Source organism: Stylophora pistillata, chromosome 13, assembly GCF_964205215.1.
Source record: "Stylophora pistillata chromosome 13, jaStyPist1.2, whole genome shotgun sequence".
Classification (NCBI taxonomy): Eukaryota; Metazoa; Cnidaria; class Anthozoa; order Scleractinia; family Pocilloporidae; genus Stylophora; species Stylophora pistillata.
Window position 1 is genome coordinate 672,580 of NC_142531.1, and position 12,421 is coordinate 685,000.

At 37.6% G+C, this 12,421-nt stretch overlaps 2 protein-coding genes across 3 annotated transcripts; one reads left to right on the plus strand and one right to left on the minus strand.

Moving 5' to 3' along the window:
• Nucleotides 1-20: 20 nt before the first annotated feature.
• Nucleotides 21-9,822, plus strand: LOC111339636 (nuclear receptor-binding protein). 2 transcript variants are annotated; one of them, XM_022946335.2, is made up of 20 exons: nt 24-232; nt 735-857; nt 2,001-2,042; nt 2,301-2,450; nt 2,627-2,667; nt 2,810-2,904; nt 2,996-3,076; nt 3,255-3,319; nt 3,804-3,896; nt 5,268-5,351; nt 5,573-5,621; nt 5,787-5,856; nt 6,069-6,119; nt 6,644-6,703; nt 6,819-6,891; nt 7,295-7,360; nt 7,895-7,958; nt 8,135-8,190; nt 8,750-8,816; nt 9,044-9,822. In XM_022946335.2, coding segments are annotated over exons 1-20 (1,464 nt in total). In that variant the 5' UTR covers nt 24-100; the 3' UTR covers nt 9,046-9,822. The 2 variants fall into 2 exon arrangements, with proteins under 2 accessions (XP_088599109.1, XP_022802070.2); XM_088742983.1 differs by lacking the exons at nt 7,295-7,360; nt 7,895-7,958; nt 8,135-8,190; nt 8,750-8,816; nt 9,044-9,822 and adding an exon at nt 7,032-7,277 and having other exon boundaries at nt 21-232.
• Nucleotides 9,485-11,941, minus strand: LOC111339635 (uncharacterized). The gene is made up of 2 exons (XM_022946333.2): nt 11,826-11,941; nt 9,485-10,691 (listed from the first exon to the last, which is right to left on the minus strand). The coding sequence occupies exons 1-2, from the start codon at nt 11,908-11,910 to the stop codon at nt 10,096-10,098; spliced, it is 681 nt and encodes a 226-aa protein (XP_022802068.1). The 5' UTR covers nt 11,911-11,941; the 3' UTR covers nt 9,485-10,095.
• Between the last annotated feature and the right edge of the window lie 480 nt (nt 11,942-12,421).

Sequence of the window (12,421 nt, forward strand, 5' to 3'; positions counted from 1 at the left end):
CTAGAACTCAGTCTTCTTATTCATTTGCTCGTCAATACCCTCTGCAGTCGGCCATTCCTTGGAGTGCAAGATTCGTGAAGGTTAAAAAAACAATAGCGTAATGGCGAACAATTTAACGCCGCTTGGAATCATTGACGTTCGAAACGAGCATTCTGGAGATGAAAGTGATGAAGATGATGATGATGTAGTAGAGCAAAGTCCTTGTGGACGTTGGGAGAAGAGAAGGCAAGAGGTAAGTCTTGATTTCAAAACACCAATGGCCTGTACCAGCTGTGAGCGTGTTTTCAATGCTCACTGTATAATCATTAATCAGTAGACCATGCAACAAAGTTAGAATTGGTTTAATCAGTGGACCATGCAACAAAGTTAGAATTGGTTTCTGCAATTAATTCAAGAATTCACTATACATGAGCCTCTAAAAGTAGAATGCCCCTTATATTTTCTATAATGGTGTTGTACCCGATCTTCAAAAATGATTGATGCTACTCTTGTAAGGTAAGAAAGTATTGTTTAATTGAAAGAAATTTCGTGGATACTTGTCCTTAAAAAAATGACAAAATAATGAGTAATACAAAAATACATATCATTGGTTTTTATTTGGTAAAATTTATCGGAAAATGTACGTTTGTTTAAAGGAAAGTAATGCTGTCCTGCATGTCTGTCAATACAATACAATACAATATTCCACTGAAAAGTACTAAGTAAAAGTTCTTTTGATTTTACACATTCTATAGGTGATGCAGCGTGATGTCCCAGGTATAGACCATTCATTTTTAGCCATGGACACAGAGGAAGGTGTAGAAGTAGTTTGGAATGAAGTGCAGTTTTCTGAAAGAAAATCCTTCAAAAGTCAAGAGGTATATTTAAATGATGACAAAGACTTAATTGCTGACATGTATACCTTGGGTATTGTGCTTAAATATATGAACTTAATGTATAATTAACTGTAATAATACACATGAAAAAAATTACTCACCTCTGATTGGCTAAAAACAAGTGCATTCTGCATTTAACAAGAGTGCAAATTACAAACAGTGCTATCAAACTCTTGTGATATGACTTTCTGTGATGCTCTTTCATGTAAATTAATAGTAAGTAATAATGTGATTTCTTGCACAATTTGTATAGGTAATCACATGATTTCTCATGCAATTTGGAATAAATAAGCACAAGTAAATTTTGTGAAAGACTAACAAAATTGCATGAGCTCATAGGGCAAGAGCAATTTGTGGTCTTTGAAAAAATTTACGAGTGCTTATTTTATCTAAATTGCATGAGAAAAATCATGTGATTATGTATTAATAATATACATAAAAAAATACGAGGTAGCTTATCATAATTATGCAGAAGAAAAGTGCGCGCATCATGTGCAAAATCAATTCATTCAAATCTTGCAAGTCACATTGTGCATTTGGTCAAAACAACTGTGTATGATCAAAACCATAGAATAAGATGAAATTTTCATATCTTTAAGGCACAAAAAAGTTCAAAGTCCAGCCAAACAGTTCAAGGAATTGTTCAGTGAGTTTGGTAATTCCGTGAGTTTCTTTGATTATTGACCAATCAGAATGTCTGGTTTGTTACTTTCTTTGCACTGAATTAACCCTCTTCTGCACTGAATTAGCTCTCTTCGGCACTGAATTACCTGAAAACTGCATTTATCTTAACCAATCAGAACTGAGTAATTTTTTCATGTTTATTATTAGGCATGTAACTAAGCACTAGCACTGTAAATTTTTACAAAGTGCACTTGTCATAAAGGTTCGTGTAATTTTGTTGTCTTTGACAAGTTTGCTTGTGCTTATTAATACCAAATTGCTCTCAAAATCATGTTTAACTTATTACCTTTACTTAGTGTTAATGTACACTTTTTATAAAGAAATGCCATTATTCTTTGGAGAGATTGGTGCATTTTTCAAGATTCTATGTTATTTATTTTCCATTGCTTGTGAAATACAGTCTGAATCTTTTTTTTTCAATTGTCTCTCTCTTATGTGCAGGAAAATGTTAAAGCTGTCTTCGAAAATCTGATCCAGTTGGATGTAAGTCATTGGGGAAAAAACTAACAACAAGGACAATACTAATGATTGTAATGATAATAGAAATAATAATAATGACAATGATAATAATAATAATATTAAGGATTTTCCTCTGCCTTGTCACAAAGTGTTTTACGTTTTTGCTTAGTTTTCATGTTAAATATTTCCCTTTGTATTGTAAATTTTCAGGAAATGCATGTTCTTCAAGTATGAAAGCTTTTGTGACAAACTTTCTAACTTGTGTTTGGCTTTTTCAAACAGCATGCAAACATTGTTAAATTTTACAAGTTTTGGACAGATACCAGGTCAGAAAAACCTCGGGTCATCTTTATCACTGAGTATATGACTTCTGGATCATTGAAACAGTTCCTGAAGAAGACACGAAAGAGCTTAAAGACCTTGAATGAGAAGGTATTGCTAGTTAGAGATGAAATATTGCACAAACATTGTACAGAATATGCTTTAAAAAGGGAGAGCAGCTGCCACAGAGAAGTCACCAGAAGGCTTGTTTTCAAGTCATAGCTTCTTAATCTTTTTTTAAACCAATTCAAATCAGAAATATCTCATTTTGAACTATTTCATTTCAGGTGTGGAAAAGATGGTTACGGCAAATTTTGTCAGCCTTGAGGTAGATAATTCACAGATTTTTGTATTTAAAACTCCAAAAAATGTGCTCTCAAACTTGTTAAGAACTCATCAAACTCAAACAGAAAACTCAAACTCCATTTCCTTTTCTTGTCGTTTTAATGAGTGTTTAATTTCCACTACAGTTATCTCCATGGGTGTGAAACACCCATTGTTCATGGCAACTTGTCTTGTGACACAATATTTATCCAGCACAATGGATTGATCAAAATTGGTTCAGGTAAGCAGGGCTTTGGAGCTAAACAGTAGCTTTCATTGTAACTGTCTTTTGTGTTCTGCTTCAATGTAACTATCATTTGTTTCATTTCCAGTTGCTCCTGACACTATTCACAATCATGTGAAAACATACAGAGAGGAAATGCGAAACATGCACTTTATTGCCCCAGAATATGGTACTGCTTAATTTAATTTGTTTGCTTGTTTGTTTGATTGTTCTTTATGGCTAGGGAATATATTACCTCAGAAAACTGTGTCCTAATAGGACCTTGCTTGAACAAAGAAATATATAAACTCCTCACTGTTATTGAGACCAATTTTCAACAAGGCTGTTTTCAATACTTTCACTTACAGGAAAACCAGGACATGTCATTGACTGTGCAGTTGATATTTATGCTTTTGGAATATGTGCTCTTGAGGTAATACTTACCAATACTCTCAATAAGATTTGAACTAGGTGGCTACTTCGGTACAGCACCCACCGGAGAGCGACTTGAGTGCGACTTGAGCGTGGTAACCGTGACTTGAGCACGGTGAAAAATACCCGGCGACTCACAACAAAATACCTGCCTGAGCGCCGGCGGGTGCCGGGTCTTATTGAAAGCTCTGCTTACGGGTAAAAGATACATACTTGAATAAGGATTTTTGTTGGAATATAGTAGGAGAATACACTGCTACCACCATATTGCTCTAATCTACACTCTTGTTCCTTCAAACACTGCAGCCCTGATTTTGAGTGTTTCAGTCAATTTTGGGCCGTACCAGTGGAGTGCCAGTGTTCATCCAATTTCACATGGTTCAGTTGGATTTTTATTTTGGACATTTCTACCCACTTTGAGACAGCTTGCTTGTATTGTTTCACTTCTGGAAAAGTTAAAACAAATTTATTTTAACTCCTGTTAGATGGCAGCCTTGGAACTTCATGACAATGAAGGTTCAGTGACAAGAGATACTGTCTTCAAAGCAATTGCAGGATTAGAAATACCACTCCAGCAGGTATAAAAGTGTGGTCGTAACCACAAGTAAATTGATAATTTGATCATAAATTTAATTATTGGTACAGTTATTATTTGCAAGGTTGCTTGTAATTGATATACAATGTAAGTGATAGTCCCCTAGCTCTAGAGTCTATCCTATTCTCGCTAGCATGAAGTAAATAGAGGTGCTGCTACTCCCCTCAGATGGGATGTCCTTTTATCAAAGTGTACCCCACTCGGCCCCTCCCCCTCAATATTTTGTGAGATTTATCTGAAAATTTCTGAGGCATTTATACCCAACAAGATGCAGTGTGACAGGGTTTGACATCTCCGCTAGCCCGGTAGCCCGAGGCTAGTAAAAATTTGGTCGGGCTAGTTAAAAAAAAAAACCTGTAATAGCCCGCTGGCTAGTAGAAAAATTGAGAGAGGTGTGGTTTTCCACTGGCTGAGGGACGAAAGAAGCGGAAAATGTTTTCTCACACGCAGGTGGGAGAATGGGTTCGAGTGTGTGGGGGTCTCCAGGTCACATGGCATTTCAAGGTTCAGTTCAGTTGTTTTGTTGCCTTCCACCATTGCCTGACCTTCCCCACCCACCCACCCTCCATATGTTTTTAGGGATATGGGATTTAAAGTAGTGCCTTAGTTCCAGTTATTTGTGCATGTCAGTCTTCTGTATCTAGGCTCAGTTTCAGCTGTTTTGTTAGTGTTGTAACCCTAATGGTTCATCGTGTTGATAAAGGTTGGGCTGCATGGTCGGCTTGGCATTGCTCCCAGTTGTGTGTGAGAAATTTTATATAATTAGTTTACCTGAAGTTCACAGTTAATTAAAAAAACAATAAAGTTCAAATTTTAATGATAATACCAATAAAGAAGGCTTAAGCCTTTCATCTACTTTTTTTTTTTTTGTCTTACGTGTGGATCGTAAATATCGCTAGATCCCAGGCTCTGTGCTTACCAATGTTACGATGCATTGCACATTGCCTTGCATGATCACCTTGCACTTGAAGCGTTTCTACTATTCTTTATTATTATAAAAGACCTTCCCAATAAGTTTAGAGGAAGGTTTGTGTGTTTGGGGTTGAAGTAGACCTCAAGGGAAATTGATCCGGGCTACCAAGTTGTGTTTTGGGCTGGTAAATTTTAGAAATCACTAGCCCGGTGGCTAGTAATGCAGGTAGCCAGTTGTCGAACCCTGTGTGACAGTATAGTAGAGTGTCTCTTCCCACAAACACGGTTCAATGACCTGGCCAGACTTGAACTTGGAGCTTTTGATTCAGAGTTCATTGCACTAATTTTAGGTCACAGGTTACAAACTGTGAGAACCTTTTTAGCTTTTTGTTTTCTGAAGTAAACAGTGTCTGTCTTCTTTCAATGGAATGTTAATCAACAGGACTTCATTCAGAGATGCTTAGCTGAAAATCCTGCAGAGAGACCCACTGCTAGAGACTTACTTCTGCACCCAAGTCTTTTTGTGGTGAGTGTGACTTTCAACAAAAAAATTATAGCAAACCCTCTCAACATGGACATTGTTTATGTCTACAGCATTTACATGTCATGCTTTTCATAAGATTTTGTTGTTGAGGTTTCCAGAAAACATAATTAATTGTAGTATGCATTAAAGTCACTGAGAACAGTTCTGTCTTAGTATGTATTTTGTGATTGTTTACTCAGTAAGAAAGCTTTTCCCCTTTCCAGGTTCATCCTCTCAAGTTGCTTGCAGCACACTGCATGGTAGATAATGATGGTAAATTCTCTTATTTTGCTTACAATATCATCATCTTACACCCAGACATCCCAACAGTAAATTAAAATTTTTTCCGGGCTGGTTTGTTAATTGTCATTCTCTGTTTGCTGGGTTAGACATCAAAACTGTCAGGAGAAGTTTCATGTCATTCACTTGATTTTCTAGTGTCTCCTCCTGACAATCGTGAAGACACTGATCCTGAAAGAGTGCTAGCAACTGTTGGAAAGGAAATGAAGTATGACTTTTACTCTTTATTAGTAAGATAAGAAACCAAAGCTGTGTGTTGAGTATCATCATAAATTTCTAGTGTGCCTGCATTTGAATGAAATCAAAAGAATGGCTGGATGAAAGGACAAAGATATGTCTTGATTTTTCCTTGACGTATCTTTGAAGAGATTGTAAAACAAGACCAATTACAGTTTAACTGTTATCACTTTGTTTTGACAGGCGAGGAAAGTCTCGTGTATTGGAACTGGAAAAGTATTTGGAGGAAGTGAGGTCAGTCATTACATGCAGTTGTTGAAAGTACAATCAACCTAAGTAAGGGTTATTGTTCATGTTTTTTTTTTTTTCCTTTAATGTTACAGATTTCTAGGGGAGCTGTACCTTACCTTTTGTTTCGTTTTCTTCATTTTTTTCCTTATCTTACCTACCCAGGGTGATTATTGTTATTTCTTTAGTGCAAACTTTGGCAACTAAAATTAAACACCTTTTCAATGCTCTTAAAACATTGTTAAGAGAATTAGTTAATGAATTAAAGACTGAAAATGCACCTGTTTTGGAGGTGTCTGACTTCATGTGGGTAGAGCAACTCATTATTTACCTTTGAATGAGAACAGGAATTGCATTTGAAACCAAGATAATATGCTTCTTACATTGGTCATAATGTATGAATGAAACCGGGGAGGAGTAGCATGGAAAGCAGGCTAAGCCCTAACTTGAATGGGTGAAAAAGACTTGACCTTCTGTGTGGACAGAGTGTTCTTTGAAAGGTAACTGGAATTTTTCTTTTCTTTTCCTAGAAATGGCTTGTTTCCTCTCACTGGAATGCAACAAAAGAAAGAGCTGAGACCAAGACAAAGGTTTGCAGGGATGTTAGGGTGTCTTTTATGTTGTGTTCTTGGAAAACAGTTATTTTTAATTAATAACAACATTTTATATTGATTTTCTACATGTTGTTTGTGTGTTTTGTCTTAGACCTAAATCCCCTGAGGGAGAGGAATCTGTCCTCAGTGAAAATCAACATCAATATGATGAGGAAACTAGAAGGGTAAGTTTTTTTAGTTCCACATCAAATCTCCTTAGTATAAAAAGACAGTCATAACTTGGATATTCTGAGCTTGGTCAAATGTTAGCAAACGCACTTAACAAAAGTGCTGGACAAAGAGGAATGTATTTTTCCTCATTTAGATTCCAGCCTCAGTTTTGCAGTTTCACTGAGCTGTAACAAACTCATTGGTGAGCTGGGCTGCATAACAGTGCAAACGCGAGGCATCTTCAAGATGAAAGAAAACACTAAGTGGTGACAATGTTTGAAGCCCTCTTTTTACTTGGTATCAAGTCTTGATAATGAAGCAGTAGTACTACTTCCATAAAGTTAATGTTTATGAAATTGTTAACCTTCACATTAGGTATTGTTTTCTGTTTGTTGATTTTTAATGCCATTTTTATAGGCTACTCTAAACAAATGTCAGATCAAACTCAGTCATGACAATGCAGACAGTAATCAGCAAACTCAGGTCAGTGTTGGGAGTACAACAGTGTTGAAGAACCAAAACCCAGGCCATTATAACAGCCAATCAGAGGAAAGGAATGAGCAACCTGCTTGAAATGCAGGAAAACACAAGTTGCAATTGGTTTCAGTTTTCACTCTAATTGGTTGACAAAGTGATGCAAAGTAGAGCAAAACCAAAGCAATCTGGACTTCTTTCCACACCCAATTGAAAACTGCACTTTGGTTGAAATTGTTTAGTTCTTCGTTTTCAGTTTGTGTTAATCTCAGTTATTCATAACCGTCCTGGTTCCTTTTAGTTTCCTTCAAACCTTTTTGGTGTGTCCCCACTTTAACAAAACTTTTATTTTCACATTTTATTATTATATAAAGGCATAACTTTGACATAACTAAGTCATATAGAGGAGCGAATTATTAATTACCAGGTGACTGAGCTGTTTCAAGAGTTAGCCTCAGATAAGACCTTTCATACAAGAAAGTTACTTTCTGATTCATGATGTGAGGTACACTAAAGTATAAACATGGTTTTTTTTTTCCTCAGCTGGAATTACTCCTTAAATTGGATGATAAGATGAATAGACATCTTATGTGCAATCTTCGTTCAGGTACAGTTTACATTGTCATTCTGTTCTCCCAGTGAGAAATAAAGCTATGAACAACTTCTAGCTGTTGTTGCGTAATTGGCATTTTAGTTGGATCATGCACTTTCTTGCTTTGATAATTTTATATCCTTTTGGGTTTTTTAACTTGAGTCACCATTTTCAATGTTTTCTTTCTGCAGGGGATAAGGGAGTGGACCTGGCAGACGATCTAATCAGACATGGACTATTGAACAAGGTCAGTTAACGTGTAAATGGCCATATTCTCTCAATTAATTTCTTAACACCAAATCTTTGATGGATGGTTTGTACCACCCTTTTTCGTGTGTTCTATTCAATGTCATGTCAAAAATCCAGTTATTTGTCCATTTGTTCTGATTATTTTTATGACATGTAAGGTTACCATAGCAACATTGCAGCTTTATGTGCCTTAAATGCAGAAACGACGTTGGTAACTTAAAGTTATAATCAAGTTATTGCAATCAGCCTATCAGTATTCATCTTGCTGGAAGTTTAAAATATGAATCTTTACTCACAGTTTAGAGCTACCTCAATTAACCTTTAAACTGCTAAGATCTCGTTGTCAAGTCTTGGCTATAGTGGCTACACATTTCCTCTTTGTGTTAAATCATGATAACGACTACCGTCTGAGTATTTTCTTCACCTGTTTCCTGGTTAATGTACATCTGTGAGTTAAAGGGTTACTCAAAGAAATCAAGTGGTTCTGATCTCTCTGTACAGGTAATATCCATTTTATAAGCTGGCTCTTATTTTCTGATGTTAATAAATATTTTCAGGCTGACCGAGAAGAATTAGCCAAAGCCATTCAAACACAGTTAGATTCCTACCCTGTCATTGCAACTTGTAAGTATTCATTTTTGGTGTACAGTAGTTTTCATGTTAGGATGTGATTTACCTCGTGAAGGAAACCACAGACAAATAACCCGAAATGCATTTGAAAAATTACACTCAACAGTGATTGATAAGGAGAAGAGGTGGAAAATAGATAAATAACACTAACCCTTGATCCGTGATCGCTCATGTGGCATACGAAGAAGCCAAATTACGTGTTTCCGTTCTGTCTCTTTCAGAATTTTGGCCTTTTGTTCCTCTCCGGATCAATTGTAACAAAGCATCTGATCCGGCCATCAGAACCAAAGCGAAGAGATTGGTTTCCTCAAATATCTTTGTACATACGCGGGAAATTATCATTGACGCTAACTCGGTTGCCTATTCGATTGCTAGTACCTCCCGTTTACGGTGACGAATATTTTGCCGAGTGAAACTCGCGTCGTCATTATTCCCCCAACTACGCAACGTAAATTGGTGAGCCGGAATTGCCTGGCAAAGTATTCGATACATTTCCATCGTTGTGTTTGGCATATGAAGTCTACATTTTCTTCTTCACTTGTCACGAAACAACTTGTTTTTGTTGTTAAGTAAAGTGTTTTGTAAAGTGTCTGTGTTAAGCTAAATCCTCCTGAAGTATTCTGCTTAAACTGTCTCGAAACAGTTAGGAGAGTTTTCTGATATTGAAAAAAAAAAAAAAAATCCAGACAGGTAGCATCTGTATTACAGATGCAGGTGAGAGCCTTTTGTGGGCTCATCCTCGGTGTAAAAACCTGTGAAGCTCACGAGTGACGTAAAACAAAGACAACAAAACATTATAAACAATAGCGTACAGCAAAACAATACCTTACGAAACAAAGAAAACCTCGTCAGGTTTTTACACCGAGGATGACCCCTTTTGTGGGAGAAAAAGTCACAAAACTCTTCTGACAGGAAGAAATATCAATGTGATAAATTATCATAAATTAATTATTAACCAGTAAAACAATTATTTATCAAATAAATTTTCCTTTAGCTCAAATTCGGTCATTCCTTTCACCATAGCTTATGCCCGTTTTGATCTTAGCAGAAAAGAGACATTTAGTTAAATCAACTTGGAATCGGATCATCTCTCCTGAATCAACAGGTCACGTGGTACGTTGCGCGTCCCTTAGTAACCTGGTCTTCATATGTCTTGACTGATCGTAACATTAGTGGCCCAATGGTGCATGAGGAAGTTATTGTATTCTCTTACTTTTCACCTTAATGAGTGCCAAGCAAACTAGTTCTAAGAAGGATTGGACGGAAAATGGAGCTATTTTTCCTTCCAAGAGACGTTTTTTGCAGCCACCTTGGCTTTCGAACTTTTCGTGTTGGGATCCAAATTTCCCGTTTCCCTTTTCCCAGGGTCTACGTATGGCGGGTCCTCTCTTTCTTGGTCCATGTTTTTCGGATTTTCAAAATCTTCAGCAGAGAACCATCCCATGACACACCCCGCGTATACAATGGGACTCTTGTACCCAGTTGCCGCAGCTTGGCGCGCGGCCTCTATTCTGCGCATGGCTGACAGATATTGACCGCTTGCTTGTGATCGTCGGCCTGTCTTACAATATAATGCAAAGTCTTCACAATTATTACCAACAATATTAAATTGGCCAAATCCTTCCCGAATTGCCTTGTGCGCGCGATCCACAACAGTGGTGACATCATCGCTATGTATTGTGGTGCATGTGCCACGCGGATTCCTGCTGAATTGCGCCTCGGTCACTCCGTATTGGTACAAATACCAGTCGGGACCGTCAGATCCCAGGAACTTGTCGAAGTCGCTTTCTGCAATCGTTGAACTGTCCATTTGACCAGTTTCAAGAGGTGTTTGGAAGTGCACCACTTTATTTCGTCGTGTATAGATACCTGTCGGAAAATAAGCTATCCATGATTGAAGAGTACACAGATATGAGATAGATATTGAAAAACGATTCTGAGTCACAGAAGGGGAGGCGTATTGCACATATCATCATCTCCTTTCACGTTGATATGAAAGGTTGTAACCGTACACAGAGATAAGGTAAATATTAAGATATGCATGCCATGTTCCTCTGTATTCCATGACATATTCCATTGTATATCCTTATTATTGATCATTAGAGCGCGCACACTGAAAAAAGGCAAACTCCATCAAGATCGAAATTTGCATGCTTTAGATAAATTATTCAGTAAGCAATTAAGAAACACATTATCGTAATGTTATTATGTAACAAGCGTCTATAAGTAAGGTCTGTTTACGAGCCTAGTGGCCCATTTGGCCGGTGCTTAACTCCGGTTTCTGTAGCATTAAGCGACTAGGAGTGTACTCCCCCAGGATGGGATGCCAGTCCATCGCAGGGTTACCCCCCAGCATTAAATTTGCCGGTACTCATTTATACACCTGGGTGAAGAGAGGCACTGTGAGAGAAAAGTGTCTTGCCTAAGAACACAACACAATGTCCCGGCCGGGGCTCGAACCCGGACCACTCGATCCGGAGTCGAGCGCACTAACCATGAGGCCACCGCGCCTCCACACGTCTATAATCACAACAATGATGGTATTAATAAGGAATTATTAAATTTACAAAATCCTGCTTTTCTTCAGTGAAGCTTTTAATCCATCCTCTCCTTCCGTCCCCATTGTTTAATAAATTTTAAGTCTTCCAAAGAAAATAGCCGGTGAATGAAGTTTGCGAGAAATCTTGAAGTATTGACCGAAAATGTGTTACGATATAATGTATGTCTGTCATAGCTAGATTCAGATACTACTACAAGAAAATACAGTCTCAAAATCGAGAAGCTCTGCGCAGAAAAAATCTGCATTTTTCGTTTTTCTGTCGTAATCTTAATCAGAGAGGTGAACGTTATTACATATCAAGATACATGAAAAAACAGTAATTTTAAAATTTTCTCCGAATTTATAGGCTGGATTAGGGTTGCAAAACAACATTCAATTAGGATCAAAACCAATAAAAATTAAGGGAAAAAACGGAAGCAACAGAAGTGATTGAAGCAACCCACCGTGATGCGCGTAGCTCAAGGAACGAAGAACATAAATATGATCCCCTGTGTTGGGAAAAGATGATATTTTTTCAGCCTGTTTCATGGCTAGATGATTCAAATTATTTGAGATTCTGTCTGTTTCATTACATATGTATCAACCACCTGCTACGTGGACGTTGCGGCCTGGCACTGCGCCAGCCGAAGGCTACCCACAATACAACCTCGTTGAAAGTTATACATTCCCGAAAGTACATTGGGTGTAATATGCACCTGCTCGCGAGAGTTGGTAACATAACCATCCAAACCTGAGTTGCTGTAGGCATGAACAGTAGTCTCAGAGGTGTCCAGGGGCCAGTACCTCCCAATTTTAGCTTTAGGGCGAGCGCCAAAAATTGTGCACTGGCTTGTTATTTTGCCACACCCACAGAAATCGGAATATTGATCGAATCCAACCCTGAGGATCTCTACATGATAACTTGGCTCGATTAAATCGGTTCCAATTGGGAAGAAGTCGAGTGAAGGTACTACATATTACGCGCTGATACCTGAAAGTTCAGGTTTATGATGAGTACGTTTCAGACAATTTGTTAAATTGGTTACCTTTCAGAGATTTC